General features: G+C 37.1%; 1 protein-coding gene across 2 annotated transcripts in view; it reads left to right on the top strand.

Annotated features, from left to right (window-relative positions):
- The window catches only part of NPEPPS (aminopeptidase puromycin sensitive), a 102556-nt gene that overhangs the window by 46856 nt on the left and 28197 nt on the right, over positions 1-27503 (top strand). The window contains exons 7-14 of one of the 2 annotated variants that reach the window (XM_026669808.2): positions 1713-1809; positions 1918-1951; positions 7562-7676; positions 11405-11569; positions 11788-11892; positions 17496-17556; positions 19080-19189; positions 25616-25679. In XM_026669808.2, coding sequence (XP_026525593.1) covers positions 1713-1809; positions 1918-1951; positions 7562-7676; positions 11405-11569; positions 11788-11892; positions 17496-17556; positions 19080-19189; positions 25616-25679 — 751 coding nt within the window. The remainder of the gene's footprint in view (positions 1-1712; positions 1810-1917; positions 1952-7561; positions 7677-11404; positions 11570-11787; positions 11893-17495; positions 17557-19079; positions 19190-25615; positions 25680-27503) is intronic. The other variant, XM_026669809.2, reaches the window with a different exon arrangement.

Genomic DNA, 27503 nt, shown 5'->3' on the forward strand with positions numbered 1-27503 from the left:
CCATCTATCCACCCATCTATCCCTCCCTTCCTCTATCTATCCCTCCCTCCCTTCATCACCCTCCATCTATCCCTCTATCTAACTAATTAGCTAGCTATCCCTCCCTCCCTCTTTCTCTCTCTCCCTCATCTCTTCCTTTATTCCTCGTGTTAGCGAGGCTGGCACGCCCAGCACCAACAAGTAACAAGAGTGAGATGCCGGAGATTCAACCCCGGCCACATTTCCACCCTACTCCATCACCCTTACCTTCTCAGGCCAGGCGAGGGAGGGTGAGGGGCAGGGCCAGCCAGGGATGGAACAGAGAGCTGCAGCAGAGGGCCCAAAGAGCCGCATGCGGCTCTGGAGCCGCAGGATGCCGACACCCAGCCTAGGGTCACTGTGAGTGAGTAGACAGCTATATAAATTTTCTAAATGAATAAAATGAATGAATGAATAGAGTAAGTCTGGAACTTAATCCCTTACATCTTTGGCTACCCTATTTGGGTAAAAATGGATTTGATGTAATGAGTTTTGTCATTAAGCAGTGCCAAAAGCACTGAGTTAAACAGACCACATAAATAGACAGCTTCCAGTATATTTAATGAGCTACAATTAATCAGAATGTAAGGTATATTTTGCTACAGAAATTGATCTCATAGATTGAATAGAATAGAATTCTTTTTATTGGCCAAGTGTGATTGGACACACAAGGAATTTGGTGCAAATGCTCTCTGTATACATAAAAGAAAAGATACATTCGTCAAGAGTCAAGAATCATAAGGTACACCACTTAATAATAGTCATAGGGTACAATAAGCAATCAAATCATACTAGGAAACATCCCATATAAATCGTAAGGACTCAAGCGACAAAGTTACAGTCATACAGTCACAAGTGGGACGGGATGGGTGATGAGGTATGATGAAAAGATTAATGGTAATAGTAGTGCAGACCTTGTAAATAGTTGGACAGTGTTGAGGGAATTATTTGTTTAGCAGAGTGATGGCATTCAAGAAAAAACTGTTCTTGTGTCTAGTTCTGGTGTGCAGAAACAGTTTATTTGGTTTACTTTATTGTTATTGCACCTTGTACAACGAAATCAAACACCATCTTTCACATTCCACACATTGAACTGAAAACCCGCAACACCACACCAACACTGCACTATACAGTAGAATTCAAAATAACTACTGCCCTGGGATAGAAGCTGTTTTTCAGCCTATTTGTGTTCGTTTTTAATATTCTGTCCCGTCTGCCAGATGGTAATAGTTCAAAAAAAGGGTGCCCAGGATGAGATGGATCTTTGAGAATATTTTGAACTTTCTTAAGGCAGCGGGAGCTAGAAAGCTCTTCCAAAGAGGGGAGAGGGCAACCAATGATCTTTTGAGCAATGGCATTAACCCTCTGGAGTGCTTTCCTATCTGCCACTGTGCAATTGGCAAACCATACAGAGGTGCAGTAAGTTAAGATACTCTATGGTGCAGCGGTAGAAGGTCACCAGCAGTTTTTCATTCTATGGTTGTTTCCTGAGAAATACATAGAAATACATTTTGTGATGTCTTATAATTTGGTAAGTCTAGCATTTATGCTATCTTTATTAGTAGGAAATTTAAAAATGCATCAAGCTTTCTAGAAGTAAAAATTGATATATAATACCATGGTCTGTTCTGACAGATTGGCAGTATAAAGGCAAACATGCTGAGTTATAACTTTTCATCTTTTTATTTCAATAGGTTGCCGCTAAAACTTTGCCTTTTTATAAGGACTACTTCAATGTTCCTTACCCGCTCCCTAAAATTGATCTTATAGCTATTGCAGACTTTGCAGCAGGTAACATGTTATATGTTTTTAAAGTCTGAGCTTTCTTTACATTATAAAGTACTTCTGCAGACTGTTATATGTATCAATATCAATAAAACTTTGTATTTATTTTAACAGGTGCCATGGAGAACTGGGGCCTTGTTACTTATAGGTATGATATTAAAATATTATTTTCATATTCTTATGTTCATGTTTCCATTTCATTATTTATCTCAGACTTTTCAAATAGATTGTAAAGGAATGAATTAGGTTTTATATTGATTAGTATGAAGTAGCTTCTTTGAACTCGAACTGTGCTCCATCTTGGGTAGTATGAACTTTCCATATAAGTACCTTCTTCAAAGAATAATTGCAGAAATAAAGAATCATAACTAAGCTGCATTCATATTCATTGCTATATTATAGTGCTATAACTATAAATATTAGAGCCATGCACTTCCTTTTGTTTTTCCTGCAAGGTCATGAAAAGAAGTTAAATGTTTGATTTCATTTTATTTAACATTTTTCCTCTTTATTCTTGACCCCAGCTTATTGAATCTGTATATCATTCTACAGTGAGTTCTTATGAGTTCTTATTTCATAATTTATGACAATTTGTTCAGGACTGTTGGAAATTAAGATAGTACTAAACAAAGGTATTTGTGGCTTGTGGCCAAAGGTACAATAATTGCAGCACTCCTGCAGTCAAATGATTGCGATCTGAGTGCTTGGCAACCCGTTTGTATTTATAATCTGTAGTCAAAACTCCCTTGATTAAGTGATCGCTATTTGGAGTCTTCCCTGCTGGTTTCCCCAGAAAGTTGGAATTGAGGCATTTTTTTTTTCATTCTGGTGCTGCAAATTCTCTGTGCCAAAATTCAAACAGGATTTTCAGACCCAGACAAAAGAAAATTGCCTCTCCTCTCTAGGTTTGAAAATCCTCTTTGTCAAAATCCGAGTTTTCAGTTCCAGAGTGGGGAGACTTACCTCTTCACTCTGGGTCTGCAAATTTTCCGTGCTTGAAATCCAAGCAGGATTTGCAAACCCAAAGTGGAGAAACTTGTTTTTCACTTTGAGTTTGAAAATCCTGCCTAGATTCATCATGAAGGATTTTTTCAGACCCAGATCAGAGAGGCAGGTGTCCATTTGCTTATTGACCTATGACATCACTTAACACAACCTTAACACAACTGGGAATGCCAAAGTTGTTGTTGTCTCACTTAACAATTGCCTTGCTCAGCGACTGAATTTTCAGTTCCCATTGTGATCATAAATTGAAGACTACCCAGTAGTCCAGAAATGTAAGTTAAGATTAGATCAGCATGCTCATGTATACATCATTTTTGAGTAATCTGTGGCTTGTGTATGATTAATGTAATACATGAACATAATAACATTATCCATTTACTAGCATCAAAGTCTGTTCCATAGTTTATTTTCAGTTAACGGCTTTATTTTCTTGCCTTTTCTGGGCAGACAGAACCCGGGACATGATATTCTCATATTAACCTGAAACAAACCAAATCATAGCTGGCTTGAATGTACTTTGATGTGTTTGCTGCTGAATCAGCCTTTACTATGGCATGGCAAACCAGCGTGCTATCTTTAGAGTTAATTATGATTTATTGACAGCCAAGCATCAAACTATGGTTAGACATTCTGGCTTCTTTTAATGAAATACAGTTTCTGTTTAGCATTTAGCAGTTGTTACATGTCAGTCTTGCAAATCCAATCAAAGCCCTTATTAATAGTGGGCAGTCACATAAATGGTGTCCAAATTCACAATTTGGGGAATAGAGACGATTTCCACACAAAATTTTTCCAGGTGTGCTTGATATCTCTTGAGTCCTTGGACTAGGGGAATAAAGAAGAGCTTTCATTGCATTGCAAGCCTCTTCCCAATTATTCTGCTAGGCACCAGTAATTGTGGCTTGGCTGTTACACAATGTCTTGGGATATATTCTTGCGTTGCCAGGCTTTTACAGAGATTTATGGAGAGTCTTGTTTTCAGTCTCTCTATCTTTTTAGCTCTTTTTCTTGGAAAATGTTGAATAAGAAAAACGAGTCAATTGACTAGATTTAGGTATTCCTATAACATATTTATTTATTATATTTATTTGTTATATTTAAGAACAGACCATCTCCCTCATGGTAGGACGAAGGGCAATTAAACATAACTGATTGGCAAGGTTCCATCTTAGGCCCAGTACTCTTCAATATCTTCATTAACGACTTAGATGAGGGAATACAAGCGGAACTTACCAAATTTGCAGATGATACTAAGCTGGCAGGAATAGCTAACACCCAAGAAGATAGGCTCAAGATCCAATTGGATCTTGACCGACTAGAACACTGGGCCGTATCTAACAAAATGAAATTCAATGTAGAGAAAAGTAAAGTCCTACACTTAGGCAAGAAAAACCAAAAGTACACATATAGACTGGGGGAAACCAGGCTCAAAAGCAGTAATTGTGAGAGGGATCTTGGAGTGGACAACCAGCTAAATATGAGCCAGCAGTGTGCAGCAGCAGCCAAAAAAGCTAATGCAATCCTAAGTTGTATTAACAGAGGGATACAATCAAGATCAAGGGAAGTACTAATACCACTCTATAAGGCCTTAGTAAGACCACACCTAGAGTACTGCATCCAGTTTTGGTCACCACATTAAAAAAAAGATGTTGAGACTCTAGAAAAAGTACAGAGAAGAGCAAGCAGGATGATTAGGGGACTGGACGCTAAAACATACAACGAACGGTTGCAGGAGCTGGGCTTGTCTAGTCTAGTAAAGAGAAGGACCAGGGGGGACATGATAGTGGTCTTCCAATATTTGAGGGGCTGCCACAGGGAGGAAGGGGTCAAGCTACTTTCTAAAGCTCCTGTAGGCCAGGCAAGGAATAATGGATGGAAACTGAACAAGGAGAGATTTAGCCCGGAAATAAGGAGAAATTTTCTGACAGTGAGAACAATCAACCAATGGAATAGCTTGCCCCTCGGCAGTTGTGGGAGCACCATCACTTGAGACTTTCAAGAAGAGATTGGACTGCCATTTGTCAGAAATGGTGTAGGATCTCCCGCTTGGGCATGGGGGTTGGACTAGATGACCTACAAGGTCCCTTCCAACTCTGATTATCTGTTATCTGTAATGTTAATGGAACCTAGTGAATGATGTAGTCTGTTCTGAATTAATTTAATACTTTTGACTAGTTGATTAGGTCAATTAATTCCATTTTAGCTTTTCTCCATCATATAAATCACTCTCATTGATTTAGTTAAGTGTACAGATAATCCTTGACTTACAACCTCATTTAGGACCAGAACTTAAACAATAAGTGATGTAATTATTAAGTAAATTGTGTCTAATTTTATAATCTTTTTATTGAAGTCATTAAGTGAATCACATTATCATTAAGGAAATTTGACTTTCTTCATTAATTTTCCTTGTTGGAAACCCTCTAGGAAGATTGCAAATGGTGATCACATGACCCCAGGACGCTGCAAGCATCCTATATATATGCCAATTGCAAAGCGCCTAAATTTTGATTGAATAACCATGGGGGCGTTGAAACAATTAGAAGTACATGGACCAGTGATAAGTTACTTTCTTCAATGCCATCATAAATTTAAATGGCGATTAAATGAACGGACGTAAGTTAGGGATCCTGTATTGGAGGAACAGAATCATTGTGTTTAGCTGGAGCAGGCACCTTTTGTGAGAATCTGAAGGATGCAATTGATGCAAATTGCTGAGGAGGAAGGGATGATCTGTCTTTTTCTGGGAAAGGGGAATGTTTGAAGACGTTTTAAAAAGCTATGGGAAGTTTATTTCAAAGCTTGGATCACAGTAAATGCATGAACACTATACTGCTAAAATATGGTAGTTTGGTTAAAGTTTCAGGAGCCACATATAATGAAATTGTACTGTAAGTTGATCATAGTTGAGTAGATTCAGACATGCCAGTTTATTTCATGGATTACAAACTGTAGTAACAGAGCATACTAAGGCACAAGGTTTTTGTTTGTTTGTTTTGTTAAGTGTTTGTTTTCTTGCGTTTGAGAAACTAAAGTTTCATTTTAAGTGAAGCTAATTTTAGTCTCTTCATGGCACTATCAAAGGAGATGTGCGGGAGCACAGAAGTGTAAATTCAATAACATTTACATGACTTGCTCTAGTAGCAATAGTTAATGTATATATAGAATGTGAAAATTGACATTTTCTTCCATAAGTTTTCTCCGAAATGAATTCATTTTTTCTTAATGAAAGTATGTACAGCTTTAAGTATAGTCAGAGTTCCAGTTTCAAATCCTGATTAAATATAATTGTAATCACTTTTAGGGTGAATTCTGTCAAGATAAGACAGAAAATATTTAATCATCTTAGCATGCTGACTTTCTAGATAAAAGTCATTTTTAACTACAAACAAATAATCTCAGTTATATTTTATTTGTTATTTCTATATTTTTTAAGACAACTCTTTACAACACTAGAATACTAAAATAATTACGTGGGCTGTGCCTTTTCTCTGCAAGTAGTTACAATTTACGAAGGTACATGTATTAGACTGAGGCATAATAGAATTGTGTTTGGCTGCCTGCCCAGCAAACTGCTCATTCACTTTTAAGACTGTTGGTAAGCCACATTTGGTCTTCAAATCTTTTTAAAAAATTGGCCCCCAAAGAATTCACACTGCAGATTCTAAAATTGTTGAACTGCAAAGTCTTCTCTTTCTTCAACAACAACAACAAAAGAACAAATGTGATTATGTGTGGTTTGTTAACAAACCCTGTCTTGCCTTCTTAGAAAATAATATGACATTTTCCTATATCACATGACTCTCAGCTACCAAAAAGTTACATTCTCCACCTTTAAAAGAGAGTGTAGTCTGTACTTTTCTGTATTGGTACATGGTGGTAATAATCTCATATTATTTTTTTTGTTCTAAAACAACAAAAACTTAAACCAAAGGCAAAATTATTCCAGTCTTAAGTACTAAAATAACAGTGTCACTATGCATATGTCTTTAATGTTTAGCAAGTCAAATAATCAGGATCATAAGGACCACATTGTTAGGTTAGGATAATAAATTACAGCAACAAACTTAACATTTCAACTGAAAATGGATAAAAAAAACTTTGCATTATGAATAGTATGGAATTATCATAGAAATATATAAAACTTCCTTTTATTCTTGATTTATGTCATTTTATAACATATGCTGAAAGTATTGTGGAGTTTTAATAGAAATATTTTGAAATGAATTCTTAATATATTTGAAGAAATATTAATTGCTTTATTATAATTAACACTTGACTGGTCATGGACTGTAATAAAGATCCTTGTGTTATAGTTGAAATAATCATAGCAACCCATTATTGGCATAGAGGGATATATTTACTCAATAGGGAGTTTTCTACCTGGTAATGTAATAGACTAATTAGCTTTAGAGGGGTGCGTAGGTTCTTCTTTTGCCTGTTCTGAAAAGCATGTTTCCTTGTTGCATCTTGGTAGATTGGGAAAAACAATTTTACTGATTCTACATGCATTCAATTAGATGACCAAAGGTGCTTTTTCAAGAGGCACTTGGACTTCCTGGTTTTTCTTTTGAAGACCTTTCACTTCTCTCCAAGAAGCTTCTTAACTGTCTCTTGAGATGTGAAATGTCTTCAAAAGAATGAGTGAGAATCTCCGCAGATGTTTGGTTAGATGAGTTCTCTAACTTGACTAAGTTTTTAAATTTCACTTTTTTGATGTCTCATTGTTACATCTCTGTTTTTCCCCATGCAGGGAAACTGCACTGCTGATTGATCCAAAAAACTCTTGTTCTTCCTCTCGCCAGTGGGTAGCCCTTGTTGTGGGCCATGAACTTGCTCACCAGTGGTTTGGAAACCTCGTGACTATGGTATTTAAGAAGTATATTTAAGTCACTCTGATTACAATTAAATCCACTCCTATAGTCCTGAGTATCAGTACTCATTCTTGTTGGAGGCATCGTATATGTACTACTGACAATGGGCATATCTGCATTTGCATAGTATTATATCATGTTATGTCAGCTGAGAAAACAGCATGAAGATATCAAAATATTAGAGTACATTATATGTGAATGTTACCCAGAGTGACCCCAGTAAAATCAGGTTGAAGTCTGGCTATATCAACTTTAATGTTTATTTATTTTGTATTCATGCTGGCTGCTGTAGTAAGAGAGGGTAGAAATTATACACCCCAGCTAAATCCAAGTATCCACTCAGGGTAATTTTCTATTTGTGATAGCTAATGCATCACTAGAATAATCAGTTGGAAAATTAATACATCTGATTTCTTTTAATAGATATACCTCTATATTTGCCCAAATATACTACAGGTTTGGGATCAACTTTTACTTATTTTATACTTGGGGAGAGTGTTGTTTTTTTTAAATGGGGGAGACTAGTTTGGTGCACTTCAAACCACTTTTTCACATTGTTCCATCAAGATAAAATTTCTCAAACTTTGCAGATTAATGCAGATCTGTTTTTAATCCCATTTGTTATATATTTCATAATTGCATTTTTATTATTTGGAGAAGGGACGGCACAATGGCTCAGCAATTAAAGATGCTGAGCTTATCAGGCTGGGTTTGAGATCCAAGTGCTGTGCAACAGGTTGAGCTGCTGTTTTTGTCTACCTGGCAATTTGAAAGCATGCATATGCAAGTAGATTAAGAGGCACCCCTTTGGCGGGAAGGTAACGGCATTCTTTGTGCCTTAGGGTATAAACATACTGGCTACATGACCACAGAAAATGCCTTTGAACAACATTGGCTCCCTCGACCATGAAACAGAGATAAGCACCACGCCCTAGAGCTGGCACAACTAGACAGAGAAACCTTTACCTTATCTGGAATAGAGGGGTTAAGCAGGAAACTGATGCTTTATCCAGCTTGTATGGTGATCCACTCTTCATTGCTCACATATGGTTTATTTTTATATTTATAAAGAGAATAAATTTTGTGGGGGGAAGCTAAGTTATACATTTTCCATTTATAGTATTCAGATGAAATCACTGATACAGGAGTGATTATAAACAAGCAGCAAATACTGGTAACTTATGAAGTGGATACTCATTGATGAATTTCAGAGTGCTTTTAGGATATTTACTTTTTAAGAGATTGAAAGTTTTGTTTAAGTTTCTCCCACAATTCCTTTAACAAATACATGATTGGCAGTTATAGATGTGATCTCTTTCCATGGCATTTGTTTCTGGGGGATTTTGCCGGTTGTGTGTTACTGATAAGGCCAATTTCCTTCTGCTGTCACATACTTTCCACTCACTATAGCACTGTGGTCATTGTTGAAATGGAAAAGTATTAACCCAAATCATTTGTTTTTAGCATTTAGTATTAGGACATTGAAGAACATGAATGAAACAGCTTTATGTCATTAATAAGATAATACAATGTTTTGGAGTTAAAAGCAAAAAATAACATCTAGCACATGGAAGGGCACATATACAACCTGTCTACAACACCTTAAACCAAATTTGTTGTTTCCTCAGATTTTGTTATAGCAGTAGAATTCAGATACGCAATCGTGGGGAATATACCATTCCAATATGCATGACTTCATACACTCCAGAATACTTTTTGTAAACCCAAAAACCCCACATAGCCTTATCAAATAGATTTTTGAACATGTGAAAGGGGCCCTGGAAAAAACCTGATTATTTTTTTATAGTCCTGATTGCATCAAAGTGTTTATTTCTCAGAATGACATCTCTTTTCCAGTATATTTCGCTTAGTAACTATTGTCACATAAATACCTGAGCAGGAAGAGTTGGTATTATCACTCTGCTGTGCTAATGTGAGATATTAACAGGCAGCACAGTCATGAGTTCATCAGTTCATTTCACTATAGAGGAGAGAATAGTAATGCTGGCAATATAATTAAATATATTCTGAATTCCAAACAAAACTCCTTGATATTTCTTACTAATATTTTTATAGAGTGATTTCTTGATTATAGTTTTAAGAACATGGCTGCAACACTGAATTTCACATATTTTATATTGCCATTTCCATAGATAATTCATGCAGTACACAATTCATTTTTCATGTAAATGCCATGGGCACTATTTCATATGGGTCAGGGACAAGATAAAACAAAGTCAGTGTGCTATAGTGATAAGGGACTAGCACTGAAAAAACCAAATTCTAGTCTTCCTTCATCCATGGAAGTACATGAATGACTTTAGGCCATTTACTCTTTCTTAGCCAATCTGTTATTTCATAGAGAAAAATGGTACAAAAAAAATGCTTACATATCCTGCTTTGAGCTGTTGAATGAAAGATAGAATAAATTTAATGAATAAATTAAGGGAATGCCAGATGTTATCAAGGTATGACATGGTTAGACACAAGTGGAAAAGGGCCTAATAATACTTCAGATAAACTGAATAATATATATAACAAAGCAGCAAATTAGAACTAATGTAGGATTGTCTAAATTAGCGAGAAAAATATCAGCATTTTCAAGTTTGGCAATGTTTCTTAGATAGTTGCATTATGGCTGAAAGTAAAGTTTTCAAGAATCTGAACTAAAAATAACACATTTTATTTTTATTTATTGAATTTTATAGGAAACTGGACTATGTATTGCCCCTGTTAGAATCATTGTGTACTTTCCCCAATTTTCCCATCTTTTTCTTAACCACTGCAATCAGCTTCTCTCTGAAATAGCTGTTTCTCTGTGATCAAGTTATAAAATATGATGTTACTAATTTTTTAGAGTTGTGTTAATACTAGTGATGCATTTTTCCACGAAACCCCAGAGTTTGGGATTGCCTGATAAAATCCAAACCACAAAGAAAAGTGTTGTCTATTTCTTATTGTGGTTATATAGCCAGAAATATTTTTTTATCCAATGGCAGCTTAGTAGTGCTAACATGTTTTATTTGTTGCAAAGAAAACTTACTATATTTGTATTGTTTTTAGTAATTATTAAAAAAAAATCTCACTAAACAGAGTATTATTTCATTGGTCAAATTAGACAAAAAAAGATTTTGATTTCTATATTTCATGAATATGTAAGCTGTTTTTTAAAGTTGCTTCTGAGCTGCTTCACTCAGCCATGCTGGCTGGGGAATTCTGGCAGTTGAAGTCCATAAGTCTTAAAGCTGCCAAGGTTGGAGACCTCTGGCCTAGAGTCGTTACAATTCCACAAAAGGTCCAAGTCCAATTCCTCTTGAATTCTGTTGTCCCCTGGCCAGTATTTAGTATTGTATGGTAGTCGACCAGATTCTTACATATAGGCTTGAGCTTCTTGAATTTCTGAACCAGAACTTAATTTATGATCCTGATCCTTCACACTTGAAAGAAGACAGATAAAATTTGGAAAGTTGCTGTTTAAGAAAGAGAATATTTATGCTTAGTATGTATTTTTCTCTTTTGCATAAAATTGCAGATAGTGGGTTTTTTTTTTTTTTTACAGATAGTGGTTTTTTTTTTACAGTCTTCATCTGCTTAAAAAGATCTAGGGTTACCAGCCATTTAGAAGATGTGATCTCCCAAAGTCTGATAGCTAAACATTATATTGTGCTTTAAAATGCAGCCTAAAACTATATTTTTACTGGGAATAATTTTCTTCTGTTTAGGAATGGTGGACTCACTTATGGCTCAATGAGGGCTTTGCATCCTGGATTGAGTACCTTTGTGTAGACCATTGCTTTCCAGAATATGATATCTGGACTCAGTTTGTATCTGCTGATTACACAAGAGCTCAGGAGCTTGATGCATTAGACAACAGTCATCCTATTGAAGTGAGTGCCACCTAAATTAATTAGTGAAAAGGTGTTGTTGTTTTTTGCAAATTCTTGCATTTTTTCAAATGGAAATTTTCTGATCATTGAGGGGATAAAGCACAACAAATTAGCAAATTGTTTCATATCTTAAACTAAGGGATTATATTGTAAACTGATTTGCTTAATATTTATTCAGTTGCAAGCCTAATCTGTTGTACTCCTTTTCTCGTATCTAGGTCAATGTAGGCCATCCATCTGAAGTGGATGAAATATTTGATGCAATTTCTTACAGCAAGGGAGCATCAGTAATTCGAATGCTACATGATTATATAGGGGATGAGGTAAATATATACATAAACACACACACAAACATAATAAAATTTAACTATGGATGTTTGTCTGGTGTGTAGTGGAACTTGTTCAAACAGTAATTCAGGTGTTGGGAGTTACAAAGCAGAGTGTCAAGCTAAGGCCACTTTTCTTGATCTTTTTAGTAAGATATAGGAAGCATGCACTAAGTTGGTAGTTGTGTTCATCCCACATTCTTCATTAGTAGTAGGAATGCAAAACTAGTCAGATTTTGGCACATTTTAGTTAGTATGCCACATGTGCAACCAAAGTCCTGTTTTACTATAAGCATATTCATGCTATTTTCTGCAAGCTAGAACTTCTCATGAAGAGGCTGCTTTTTAAAGCAATAAACCAGGGTGGTATTCTACTGGTTTGGCTTGGTTCAGCCGAACCGGTAGTAAAAAATGCTACTGGTTCAGCCTGTATTTCCAACAATCAGCTGGCCAACGATCAGCTGTGCCCTGCGATTTAGATTATCTAGAAAGCAGAAAATCGACGGATTTCTTCCTTTCTAGCTAATCTAAATCACTTGGCACAACTGATCCCCCTGTTGTACTTAGCTTCAAAATGCTTCTTTTTTCAGCATCCAGAGGCTTCCTGGAGGCTCACTAGGCCAAAACTGGGGCACGGGGAGGGTGCTGCGAAAGAAAAAAAGAAAGAGAAAGAAGGAGGGAGGGAGGGAGGGGAGAAAGAAAGAGAAAGAAAAAAAGAAAAAGAAGGGAGGGAGGGAAAGAGGAAGGGAAAAAGGAAAGGAAGGAAGGACCACAAATCTTGGCACTAGATGCAGCTTCAGAGTATACTTTGAAACAGCACAGCAGTCCAGGGCTGGAAGGTACTTGGAGGTCATCTAGTCCAACCCCCTGCTCCAGAAAGTGAGTTTCTGTCTTTTGACACACACCCCAGGCACATGACCACATAGCCATGCCCACCCAGTCACATGACTACAGCTACGCCCAGCAAGCCACACCCACAGAAACAAGAGTAAAAATTTTTTGAATCCCACCACTGCAATAAACTTACCGTATTTTTTACTCCATAGACGCCCCCTCCCCCAAAAAGTCCTTTGCAGTTCTTTGGTGAATAGCAGCCAGGCCGCGGCAGAGGGGTCCTTTTACAGTGCTGAACCCCTCCTCTTCTGTCTTGCCCACCTCTTCTGTCTCTTTTCCTCAGTGCAGGAGTCAATAGGCAGAGCTGGCACGTGAGAGGAAACCTATCTGTGGTCCTCCCAGGCTCCGCCTCCTGCCCTTACTACACTGCTGCTCCAAATTTTTTTGCTTGTTTTCCTCCTCTAAACCTAGGTATATTTTATGGTCTGGTGTGTCTTATGGAGCAAAAAATGTGGTATATGTTCATGGCTCTCAAATTAGAAGAGTTACACCAAGTTACTAATACAGGTAATCTTCGGCTTATGACAACAATAGACCTCCAAATTTATGTTGCTAAGTGAGACATTTGTGAAGTAAGTTTTGCCCTATTTTACGACATTTCTTTCCACACTTGTTAAGTAAATAACTGCAATTGTTAAATTAGTAACATGACTTTTGAATGAATTTGGTTTCCCATTGACTTTGCTTGTCAGAAGGTTGCAAAAAGTGATCACATCACCCTGAAACACTGCAGCTGTCCTAAATATGAGCCAGTTGCCAAGTGTTTGAATTTTCATTACCTGACCATGGAGATGCCGCAATAGTCATAAGTGTGAAAAACAACCATAAGTCACTTTTTTCAGGGATGTTGTAACTTCGAACAGTCACTAAATAAACTTGTAAGTCAAGGACTATCTAATATCTGGTGTTTAGTTGGCTGTTTCTATGGCTAAAATATAATAATTTACAAGTTAAAATAGTATTTCATTCTATGTTGTAAAGATGGAGTTGAAATTCTATTCCTTAGAAAAAGAAATGATATATTCAAAATTATTGATATACAAATTAAAATGAAAAAACAATATTAAATAATAGTCAAGAATATGGCAACTCCTAATAGAGGAATAAAATTCACTGTTCAAAATAGGAAAAGTATTTCTAGTTGGAATATAGATATGGCCAACTATGTCAATTGACTGAGTTTTTGTAAATATACTTCAAACATTCTGAGAATTGCTTAACTGCAACTTTGAAAAAAATTGAACAATTGTGTGTCATTTAATGGGGTGAAAATTAATTTTTGCAATTTTTTTTCAGTGAGGTTAAAAATATGTGTTTTTACACCAAGAATTCAAATATGTTAATTTTGTAATTGCACAACGTTTAGCTTGGTTTGGGAAATCCACATCTGATTATATACCCCACAAAAGTCTCTTGTAACCTAAATATTGATAATTTCATCTTCTCAAAATTATACCTTGTGCTACAAAAATTAAAGTTTTTTTCTGCATGAATCTTATCTAGCTAAGCAAAAAATAATCCATGCAATCATAAACCAACATCAGAAAGCAATTATCTGAATTACAAAAATGTTTAAGTGAGTTTCATGAAGTCTTGTTTTGATTCGTTCTTCGATATCAGTCACCGACTTGCTTCTTGGTCTCTGATATAACCCTCACATTTCTCGTGTATACACTCTGCTTGCTGCCCCTGTGTTTCACACATCTCTCTATTGGGCATGACAGGGCCACTGTGGTACTTGCATTGGTTCGTCAATGAATTTTGTTATTTCTGTTGTAGTCAGTTTGCACTTCAAAGGTGGCTCATATATACCTTCAGACCAGTCAATCAGCTCCAGCAGAGTGGATGCTGTGGCATTGATTAAAGGCATTTTTCTTGCACGTACAGAAAAATCTCCCAGTGCTTCATCCTCTGCACTTTTAAGTCATTGTTTCTTGAATGTTCTCTCTTGAATGTCATCTGAACACAAGAGTGTTTGGATTATCATTTCACTAAAGGCATACCATGCTGAGCGCTGAATGATTGGCAAAACAGCATCTACTACAGCCTTCTTTTGCAGTCTAACTTGCTGCAGCTGGATCAACACATAATGCTGGCCTTCAATCCTGGAATGTTCTATTTTGATTTTGAACCAGCAAGGGTAGTACATACCAACGATATATTCCACTATCATTCTTACATTTTGGAGAATTTTGCCTTTACAGCCATGTTTTGAAACCCATATTTGACAAAGCATATTTGCAATTGTCAACCATCGTGAATGGTTTATGGGGCCAATTTCCAGAAGAGCCAGATTGTGGGAAGTTCTCCTGTCCTTATTGCCTGTGTCCATATGCTTGATCAGTAGAGAAATCCTTTTGTTCTGATCTAGGCTCCCCAAGATTATGAAGCAGACTCCTCGTCCCGATAAAACCCCTTTTATTTAGGTTAAAGTGAATTCCTCTCTAGCAAAGTTCTGGCAAACAGTTTTTCATGAGTTCCACAGATCTTTATCAGGCTAGGAGAGTTGCCAGGCTGATATCTTTCAAACGCCACACTTAGGAGCAATTAATTGGCAAGAAGTCAGGAACAGATGAATGAATGAATTGAACTAATTGTCTCTTGCAAACATCATTCCCCTTTTGCTCCTCTTTATTCTTTTTTTTAAAAAGATTTTTATTTTTTAACAACAAACAAATACAAACATAAACACAAAACATAAAACCATCTTTCCATTGTACAGTGTGTCAGTTGGTACATATCTTCTTGTGCACAATATCAACAGTATTTCCCTTCTAGATACATTATTAAAATTTATATTATGTAGATCAACTATGCATATTATATTATATTATTGTTAACTCCTTATTGGACTTTAATTGTAAATTCACATCATCCTTTTCAAGCAAATTTCAACTTTTACAAAACCTAGTTCATAATATCATTCATTTCATTATAGTCAATTATAATATATCATTACATTGTCTTATCTTTATTACAACATTGTATTTATATTGTATTATATTTTATTTCCCTATTTTCTTATTTAACCATTTATAAAATAAATCCCAAATTTTATAAAACTCTTTGTCTTCTTGCTGTCTAATTGCTAATGTCAATTTACTCATTTCTACATATTCCATTATTTTCTTAATCACCTCCTCTTCTATCAGATTTTTTTCATTTTTCCAGTTTTTGGCAAATACAATTCTAGCTGCTGTTAAAACATTTACAATCAAATATGTCAGTTCCTTTTTATTCCTTATGGGAGCAGCCATTCACCATCTACCTGAGCCTTTACTTCCGAATCGACCCTTGTTCTTAACTGTTCCCTTCTCCTAGCAGCTCTGCGCATGCGCACACTGGGAATAGGCTCAAGCTGTTCTTCTGCCCCACTGATCTCCGACTCCGAAGGCAGCTGATAACTGTCAGACGGCCCTGGCCCCATCCTTGCCTCTGATGCAGAACACTCGTCAGAGCCTTCCCCAGACTCCAGGACTGGCCCATGTCCCTCCCAACCATCCCACTATCTGAGTCTGCTGCCTGCTCTGCTGGCCGCTGGTGGACCACAACACCTTTATAACACTGTTGCTCAGTGAAATGAGAGGCTCACCAACTAAACTCTTGGTGAATGTAAAATTCTGTTGCAGCGTGTAGCATGTTGCCAATTTTACCTGCCCATTTGTTGTTAGAGAAAGTCTTCTCATCCAATTTTGTGATTAAGTGTTGTAAGTGTCGTAAGGGTAACTAATTCATGTGAATGCACACACCAACCAGATCAATTTCTGGTCAAGCTTGACCTCTACCCAGTGCATGGCACCACTTTCACAGCCAGTATTAACATTTGTAGAATTTCTTCCAATGGGCATCAAGCTTTCGTCAGTGCCTTTCTTCATGAAATTCACCTAGTAAGAAAATTTTGATTTTCTGATTCTAGCAGGCTAAAAGCACCCAAAACAATAACCAGGGAATAGAGAGGGTATTCCCCCCAGTAGCAGGCCAATACCTCTAAATGTACATGGCATAATTAATTGCAAACTGACTGCTTAGAATGTATCAGCAGAAGTGGAAAAACTCTTTATGTTTATAGTGAAACAAACTATAATGACAAAATTTGCCTTTGCAATGAGCTGGAGATAGGTTAAGATAGTATGGGTGTTTTTTTTACCAGAGCAAGCAGCCTATACAGAAGTCACTAGAATATTCTTCAAGTGTCTTATTTTTGCTTAGAACAGACTCATCTTTTAGTTATGCGTCTTTAATATCTTGCAGATATTTTCCAGCTCAAGGTTTTACCTAAAACATGAAGAATAGGAAATCAAAAAGAAGTGATTGGGAATATGACAAAAACTAATTTTATTTCTTTTACATGTAATTAAAATTGAATATAGTTAATGATTATTCCCCAGTTATGCATTTAATCATTTTTCTGCTCTGCCAGATTCAAAGTTACATCTCATAATATTTTTGGTGATTTCTTGGTACTATATCCAAGGCTTTTGAATATTGTTTAGGAGTCAAGATTTCAGATTGTGAACTAAACATTGTTTTATTAATAAGGTCCAAATGGTACCACAAGTATTGTGACAGTTAAATGAATAGTATTATGATACAATAATACATTTTGATTAATCAGAAAACACTGTTCTTAAAAAAATGATTTTGTGGAAAAGCAGAAATGAATTAATTCTGAAAATTTTGTTTCTTTTGAAATTCTTGTTTTATAGGATTTCAGGAAAGGAATGCACCTGTATCTTACCAAATTTCAGCATAAGAATGCTTCTACAGGTAACTGTAATGCTTGTGGTTTTTGTTTTTTTCTGTTGTCTCCAGAGCATTCCATTTATGAAAGAGGGTAACATTTATAAGATATCCCATACTGAATTTCTCTAACCAAAAAGACAAGGAATGCAATTTTCTATCAATTATAAGTTATACTTTATGGAATCTTAACCTTTCCCACAATCATTTCTTCGGTTTATTAGAGCACTGCAATAGTAATTACTACCAGAATTCCATAGTGGATTCTGAGCTTTTTCCATTTCTTTCTCAAAGCAATCCTGCTCAAAGTAATCCAGTCTAATATATTAAGTCCTTGATAAATTTCTTTTACTAGAAGATAAGTGATAGATAATATGATAATGTGAAAACACTGTTGCTTTTAATATTGTATATAAGAACATCAGTATATACAATTAATTAATTTTGTATAGGACATATATATGCAGTGATACATGCATAAATCTTGTAATCTATGTACAGGTCAGCCTCATTTAGTAACCATAATTGGGATTAACAATCTTGTTGCTAAGTGACCTAGTAGGATTTGAGAGATTGCAAGAATTGTGGCTGCTTCCAGGATGGCACAAGATGCCTTCTGTATAGGAAGATAGTACAAAGCATTGGCTTGGAACTCTTAGAAAGGCAATTTCCAAAAGATTGTATTTCTAAAAGAGCACCCAGACGATGCAACACGTAAATTCAACCGTGCCCTTCTAAAGGATTGCATGAATGGCCTGCTTCCAGAATGGCATTAAGCGCCCTCTGCAGAAAGCTGCGTGTTGCATCGGCTGGGCATTCTTTCAGAAAGATGTTCTACAAAAGAGGTTAGTGGAGTGCTGGAGTGGGCAGCAGGCCAAAGATATGTGGGATCCAGCTGGCTAGGAAGTCCCAAGAGACTCAGTAGGATCAGGTGGGTGGGGGAAGATACGCAGATGGAGGCAGTTGTAGCAGCTTTTGGTTGGTCATAAGGTAGATGAATTGCCAATTGCCAAAATGTGACTGCGGGGCACTGTGGCAGTCGTAAGTACAGGTCTTATGCTTCTTTGTTCAGCATTGTCATAATTTTGAATGATTGCTGAACAAATGGCGTAGTCAAGGACTGCCTCTTAATTAAGGCCACAGATCTGAGCTTGTTGATTTGCTGTGGAAGTGGTGTGCTGCGGAAAAAAGCAGCACAGGAAAAGATCACTTGTTTTGACAATCTCTCCATTCTGTGAGGAGAAAAATAAAATAAAATAAAAACAGTCAATATTAACTGATTGTAATGGCAACATGTGACTATGTGAGATGCTGCATAGGTTGTAAATGCAAGTGTTCATTACGAAATAATTTTTAATTGTCATATATTTGAATGGTTGGTGCTTGAGGCAGTCATTAATGAGGTCTACCTGTAGGAGCTGCCTAGTGTCACATTGTTGAAATGAGTGACTATAAATTCACTCAATAAACAAACAAACAAACAGGCATGAAATATTTTCTTTAGCATTAGAATGTAGGTTATTTAGATTGAGGGTTTTTCTCTCTTGCAGAAGATCTTTGGGAAAGCCTGGAAGCTGCTAGCGGTAAACCTATTGCTGCTGTGATGAATACATGGACCAAGCAAATGGGTTTTCCACTGGTATACATAGAAGGGGAGCAGGTAGGTATCTGATTTCTGACATTGAGCTCACTTCAGGTAGAATGCAAACCAATGATTTAATCTTCCAAGATTACAAGCACGTTATGCTGTAGAGCAGCGGTCGCCAACCGGTGGGCCGCGGCCCACTGGTGGGCCATGAGAAAATTTTGGTGGACTGCAGAGAAATCTCACCCCCAGAGCACCCCCACAAAGCAATTAATCCAGGCTGCGCAGAAACACAAGGCTGCACCATGCTGCACATGGCCCACGGGAACCCCCGCCCACTCACTCCTTACCCGGTAAACTTGCCTGCTAAATTGCTATTTTTCCTTTTTCCGACCATCATCTGTTCTGCTGTGCCAGGAGATTTAGATTAGCTAGGAAGCAGGAAATGGTTGGATTTCTTACTTTCTAGCTAGTCTTTAGATCTTCGGCTCTGCCGAACCTCCCTTAGGACTGAAGGTTTGCTTGCAAGCAAATTCAGTGCAAACTCACGGCAAGCAAATTTGAGAGACTGAGCTAGCCGATAGCAGATAGATAGATCACTGAATGATTCTGTGAGCAACTCAATCTGCCTGCTTTGCCTGATTTTGAGTAAAAGTTTCTCTTTTTTTTAATAAAAAAATCAATATTTACATGCATGGTGTATTGTGAGTTAATTTTGTGAGTTTGCTTGCTAGCAAATTTTATGAGTTTGCTTGCAAGCAAATTTTATGTGACAGACTAAGCTAGCCAATGGCAGATAGATAGATCTCTGAATGAATCTGTGATTCTGTGAGCAACTCAATCTGCCTGCCTGCTTTCCCTGATTTTGGATAAAAGTTGCTCTTTTTTTATAAAAAATTCAATATTTATATCAATATTTATAATATTTACATACAAGCCATGCCCAGCCAGTCACATGACCACCAAGCCACACCCACAAAGTAGGCCATGCCCACAGAACCTGTTAGTGGTCCCTGGGATCTAAAATTATGAGTTTGGTGAGGTTCAAAAGGTTGGCGACCCCTGCTGTAGAGCTCCTATCTTTGCTTTCATTTTCTGTTTATTCAGTATTTCAATTTCCATAGTTTAAAAAAAAGCCTTTGGACCAAAGTTATCAAGAACTTTTCAGTCAGTCATCAACAAACTGCATTTTGCTACTACTTGAAATGGTAGTTTCTCACTATATTTTTCTAGCTTATTGCAGAGCAAGGTTCATTTATACAGAAATAATAGTTAACATTTTTTGACTGAGGAAGATTTTGTTTATGCGTTATTCTCCTAAAATAATATGTTAAGAATCTATATTTGTAAGCTTTAATAAATGCATATTTATATCTAACAGATATTAGGATAAGTATTTTAATATAAATAAATGTGAAGAGTGAAATAGGGGAATTATGGAAAAACTATGAATAAGAATTAAGCATTAATTGGAAAATCAGAATTGGAATGATGGTATTATTAAACATGTATAAAAATATGATTAGGAGTGAAATGATAAAGTTAAACAATGGATTAGAAAATGAAAGAATATATTTTAATGTAAATGTATGTATTAATAGAATTACACAGATTGGAGGATTGGAAAAAACATGAATGGATGTATTTTAAATGTTTTAATGATTGTGATTGGTATTAGAAGTGTACATTGATACATTGAAAAATGAAAGAATGAAGGAGGAAACGTTAACATAAATAGATGTGAAGAGTTTAATAAGAGAAATACGAATAGTAGAACAGGTAAAAGTTGGGAAACAGAAAGGACACGTCTTTGAATATTATAGTGTAAGGGGAAAAAAAGTTAAAATAGAGATAGAAATAAGAGGGGAATAATAGTATATATATTTTAATAAATTAAGATATATGAAAGAATAAGAGGAAGATTTAGGAATGGAAGAGTAGCAGTAAGGGTAGGTCTAAACAATATGAAATAATAAAAGTGAAATGTAACAACTATGAGTAACAATATTATACTTATTTGTATTGAAATGTATGATACTCAACTATCACACCATTCACACATTGATAAACAATAAAATTAAAAAACTTGGAACACAAAAAAAGCATGTTTATCTTCATAGCCTGAAGTCTAGGTATATTTCAAATACAAACTTAAATCCTTAAAAATCAATGCGTATCTCAGTGCTATAATCTGCTGCTGCACTTATTTACATGGATTCACGACTCTCAAAAACCTTTGGCCATACTAAGGTCTCATTAATTAGAAAGTTGCGTATAGCTTAAAAGTATTGTAATATCATTTCCAGTACTTTTAATATAGAAAATATAAATACATATATTGTACAGTGGAACCTCAGGTTGCAACCATAATCCGTTCCAGGATTACGGTCGAAACCTGATTTAGTTGTGACTGGAATCGCGTCCGACTGCGCAAGTGAGGACAAAACATTGCACGGACTGCGCATGCGCGGAAGGGGAAATCAGCGCAGAAAGGGAATTGCCGCAGCTGGGTTTGTTCGCCACCCGATTTTTGAATCGTGACTCAATTAAAAAATTGGGTGGATTCTTTGGTTGAACCCAATTTGGTTGCAAATAGAAGCGTTCACAACCAGAGGTTCCATTGTAGGATAAGATAGGATAGGATAGGATAGTATTATATGTATAATATAATACATTATTATAATATGTATAATATATATTATATTATTATAATATATTTTTATATTATATCACTATGCCATGTTATGCTTTGCTATACTATACTCATAAATATTACAGAAATATTTCTTTTCTCCCTTTAAGTCCTTAGAAAACAGTAAGGAATAAGATAAAATAAAACAAAATATAAAAGTGAAATTAATGCCATCTACTGCAGTTTTTTTGTAGACTACTGCATAAGTGTTTTTGTAGACCTCATTCTTAATTAATCTTGCCGCTATTCGCTTGCATATTTAAACTCTGACACATTTACTTCTCATTGACTTTGTTTAGTCAATCAATATATAACATCAATGTCTGAAGATAAAAAATAATTTCTTCTGATATTTCTAGAAACTTGATGTGTGACTGGGTTTATGTTAGATGCTTTGTTCATGATCTTAGGCATTATGACAAATAGGACCTGAAGGCTTGAACAATTCTCCAATTAAGGAGTGCCATCTATCAGGACCTTAGAAGAATGCCTTCTCTGTTCTGGCATCTGCCTTCTGGGATGAGGCTTGGGTAGCATTCTAGAAGGCCTTAAAAAACCAGGCTGGTCTCTCAGATTTTGGGCTAGGGTGCTTATGATATGGTAATTGTTGCTGACTTCTTCATCGTGCTTACTGTTTTATGCTCTACTTTTAATTGTATATTTGTTATCTTGTTTTTATGTTGTGGGCCACCTGAGTGAATTGGAGTTGCCTGATGTCTAAGTAAAAACAAGCAAATATGCATAAACACACACGCACACGCACACACATGTACTGTATATCTTTTTGCCTGTTTTTCTTTTAAAACAATTTAATTGACTTTGTTATATCAAATTTGCTTAATTCAAAAATAAAACATTACAGAGTATATCATTTTGCTTTAATATTACTGCTTTTTCACTGAAACATACCATTTTGTAATTGTAGTTGAAAATTAGCTTTAGCTTTTAGTAGTATATAGTCTTAATACTGGGGTTGCCAACATTTTTGACCTCGGGGACTACCAAACTCATAATTTTAAATCCCAAGGACCACTAATATGATTTTTAAAAAGAGATAATATATTTAATATAAAATTTTTATTTTTATATTAAATATCAATTTAATATTAAAAAAATAATTTTGTCTCATAGATAGATAGATAGATAGATAGATAGATAGATAGATAGATAGATAGATAGATAGATAGATCTTTGGTTATTCGGGTTTTCTCCGCGTAAGATTGGAAGTATCTAGGCAACGTTTGATGAAGTCTCATTCATCATCTTCAGGCTTGTGTCTTCGGCTCTGTGCTTCTCACTCTGAGAAGCACAGAGCCAAGACACAAGCCTGAAGATGATGAATGAGACTTCATCGAAACGCGCTCAGATACTTCCAATCTTACGCGGGAGAAAACCCGAATAACCAAAGATCCACATATACATATACATATATATATATAAAGTTTTCGCAGGTATTTATATGTATGGTATTCAGCTTTGCTCGGGTATTTTCCCACGTCATTATAGTTGTGCTTTTAAAGTTGTAGCATGTTTCGGCAGAATCTCATCTGCCATCATCAGGCTTCTGTATAGTGTTTGTTCGCTGGTGCTTTCGGCTTCATGCTTGCACGAAGCCGAAAGCACCAGCCTGAAGATGGCAAGTGGGACCTCATTGAAATGTTGCCAAGATGCTCTCAATCTTACATGGGAAAAGACCCGAACACGCCAAGACCTGCATAAACACACACACACACACACACACACATATACACATGCTTATTTAATTATAACAAAATCGTAAATGCTTAATCATAACTGGGGCAGAGCGAAGAGAAAGAAGAGGCCTCTCTTATCCTTTGGGGGGAAAGATGATTTAATACTGCTGGGATTCAAAAGAAGCCACATGGTGCCTAGAGACTGGGAAGATCTGGATGGGGAGGAACCGGCTCCCCCTCAAACAGAAGAAAAGCAGAACCATCTCATATCTCCCCCACGTCAGAGTAAACCTCTCCCTCCTTTGCCAGGTGTGGCTGCCTGAAGTTGGGTGAGGGAAGGAGGGCTGGGCTGGAATCTCCGATGAAGATGGGCTCATAATAACCAGTCAACACTCCCCCCTCCCTTCGGCCTCCACATTAGAAGAGGACTCCCTGAGGCTAAGCTTCAGGTTTCTCCCACTGCTTCCAAGCAGAGAAGGGTCCCTCCCTGTGTGGAGGCCGAAAAGCTGGAGCTCTCGCCTGCACAAACAGGCTGGTTGTTAGGAGCCTGTCTTCCTCGGTGCTTTTTTGATCTGGGCATTTGGTCTCTCCCCCGCCCCATGCGAAAGGAAAGCCAGCCGGGCTTCTTCTTCCCTCCTATCCTTCCCCTACTCAATCTTACTTTGGGACAGAGGAGAGCGCTCTGGAAACGTATTGACTTTTCCAACTGCCTTTCTTCAGCGCTTGCTCGCAATTCTTCACGTTCTTCCAGGCCTGGCTTGCTGAGGGGGGAGAACAGCCCTGACGTCTCTGCTGCTCCCCCCACCCCCACCCAGGAAAAGAAAGCGATCAGAAACAGCTCTCGCTGGGGCGAAAGAGCAGAGATCAGAAGGCACAGGTAACAGAAAGCAGCACTTTCCAAAGGCAGCAGCTTCCGTCTTCTGTTGCCTGTGCTTTCCTCAGTCTCAGCTCTTTCGCCCCAGCAATAGCTATGTTTCTGCTCGCTTTTCCTGTGCTTTCCTCAGGCAGCGATCACTGGTGCTGGTGGGGGGGGGCAGCAGAGCAGAGCACCGAGAGGGATGAGGACCTCTGAACTGGATGGCGAGCGCAGACTTGCCCTCTCTGCCCCCTCCCACCACCACCAGCAGCCAGTACTTTTCCTGCCCTGGGCTGTCCCTACAGCCCGTGGCCATAGAGGAAGAGCCCAGGCCAGGAGAGGCAAGCTGGAAGGTGCGGGAGTGCCACGCAAATTCAAGTAGCGCAGTGCTCCTGCACCTTTTGGCCATCTCCATTGCCACTTCAGCCCGCCTGTGCCGCCAGCCCCCTCTTGCTGCAACAGCACCATTACCTCGTCCTGCCTGGCAAGGGCTGGGGTGCTTTTTGCAGGTTTGCACTTGGCCAAAGGGTGGGAGCCAGCGGGTGGGCGGGTTTTGGGGGGTGCTTTGGGGGGACATTTCTATGCAGCCCACCAAAATTTTCTTACGGCCCGCCAGTGGGCCATGGCCCACCAGTTGGCGACCACTGGTCTAATACATCTTCATTTAACTTATTTCCAAGCTTTGGAATTCATTTCTGAAATAAGCTATGAAATATTTACATTAATGTGTTTATTTCTGTATTTATAAAAATCTATAAACATTGTCTGAAAGGATATTAGGATTTTTTTTTAGGTAGAAATAACAATTTAGGTATTTTTCATGCATGCCATCTTAAATTCATGATCTGTGGAGAGATTCTTAAACTAGATTAGGGAACAGTGATCCTATTATCAGATTAAGCTAATATCACAGTTTATTGAAATAGACCAAACCAAATTAATAGGATATTTAATTTCAGCAAATTTGGACTTCCTTTGACTATGCAGTGGTAGCCACTGATAACCCAGTTCAAGCCATCATATTTCAACCACAAGAAAATAGTATCTGTGACTGTGGCCAATCTGTTGAGAGTAGCAGATAAAGGTACAGGGAAAAGGGAGTATGGGTAAAAACATGTGGTTTGGCCAAAAACAAAAAAGACTTTACGAGCTTACTATGGACTGTGAAGACAAGGAATTAAGTCCTCAGGACATACCATTTTAAGTAGAAATATTCTCAAGCCTGTCACTACTATTTTTACTTTCATTCTTTACTCCAGCAAGAAGATAACAAAGTGCTGAAGCTAGTCCAGAAGAAATTCTGTGCCAGCGGACCATATAGTGGTAAGACGATAGCAGGAGCAAGCAGCTATTCCACGAAACAGCCCTTGCACTGTCAGTTTGTGCAGGCAGGTGTCCTTTTTAGGATTCAGATGTTTGAAATCATTTACCAACAATTAAATCTGAAATTTTAATTTTTCATTACGTTTGGGGGGGGCATACACTCTGCACATTTTAATTTAAAAAGTTGTACACTCTTTAAAATAATTTTTACATAATATTAATATTTATTTGTGATACCAGGGTGAAAGGTAGTAAAATACAGTTCTATGAAAAAGTATTTGTTCCTTTCGGATTTCTCTTTTTATATATTTTTACCTCTTAAAATATAGCTTCATCTGGATCCTACTGATTTTTAAAGAGAGTAATATGAAACTTTTGCGGTTCTTTTTATTTATTTGTAACTGAAACCTTCCAAAATACAATGTAGCTGTGTGAAAAAGTAATGGTTTCTTTGTTCTCTCAATTAATCAGAACCAAACTTTTCTTTTCTTTTAGAAGGGTCTTATATTATACCTTCAACTGCTTTAAGTAATGAGTGTGATCCTCAGAAGAGGCATTTTTACTTTTTCTATACTCCTTGTTATATATCCTTTTCAGTTGCACACAATCTCTATCAAACCATTTTTTATTCCTTAAAATTGGCTTTTTGGAGTGAGCTAGAATTATGTTATTGAGAACCAATTTGAAATTTAAGTTTCAAACCCTTCTTCAAACTTATTTTTTAGTAGAGATGTATGAGGTTCTATTGTTTCTGGCACTAACATCCATTTAGTAACTTCCTTTGCATTTTTCTCGGTCCATTTAATTTTTACCTGGGTATTTTGGCTCTCTAACCTGGGTAGGTAGAGTGAGCCAGCCCTTAGAAATTTCTGGTGTAACGTAAGAGTAAGGATTGCTAAATTGTGATCACTTTCCAGTTGTGAGTCTACCTCCATCTTCTGTAAGAACTTCAAAAGGTCATAAGATATTATCCAATAATCAACTGTAGATTTTTTTCCGGCTCCCCAATAAGTATATTTTGCTGGGTAGTCACTCTTTGTGCAGCCATTAAGAATACAAAGGTCCAAAAGTACAGTCATCTGTCTTACACACAAACCTGCCTGATTTGCTTTAGGGTCTTTAAATTGTCTGGAATGCAGGGGTTGTTCTGGTAAATTCTCATCATAATAGATCTTAAATTGATTAAATAATGCTTGATCATTTGGGCCCATCCTAGCATTTAAGTCCCCTCCAATAATTATTGCTGCTGTGGGACATTTGTCTGAGTAGCCAAGGGTAAAATCTACTATGCCATCCCAAATCTTGCTGATACAATTATTCTTATTGAGTAGAGGAATGTAGATATTAAATAGCAAAATTTCCACCTGTTTAAATAAAAGTAAAGTAGTCACAACCCATGGCTGAAAAGGTGGCAATGATACACATTTAAATTGCAGGACTGGATTAACTAGTGTCACAATACCCCTTTAGCTCTCCCACCCACCTTACTTGGGACAGCCGGGATAGAGTTAGCCCAATAACCATTTAACTGTATCTCTGCAGGGGCCCAGGTTTCCAGTAAGAAGAGGATGTCAAATTGTGATATGTAGTCAAAAAAGAGTTGGTCTTTTGATGGGACAGTCCAACCTGCTATATTCCAGGTTATAATGGAGAAGGGATCATCTTTTGCTGCTCATCAGGAAATGTGATTTATACAAAAAGAAGTTGTAGGGTTGTTGCAATGGATTGAGGTGTCATCATGCATGAAATTGGCCGCCTCTAAAAGGAGGGGAGTCCCATTTAAATCCTGTCTAGACTCCTGAGAAAATTGTTCAGAATAAGAGG

Source organism: Notechis scutatus, chromosome Z (genome assembly GCF_049901735.1).
Source record: "Notechis scutatus isolate UNSWTSFEM ecotype Mainland chromosome Z, rNotScu1.2, whole genome shotgun sequence".
NCBI lineage: Eukaryota > Metazoa > Chordata > Lepidosauria > Squamata > Elapidae > Notechis > Notechis scutatus.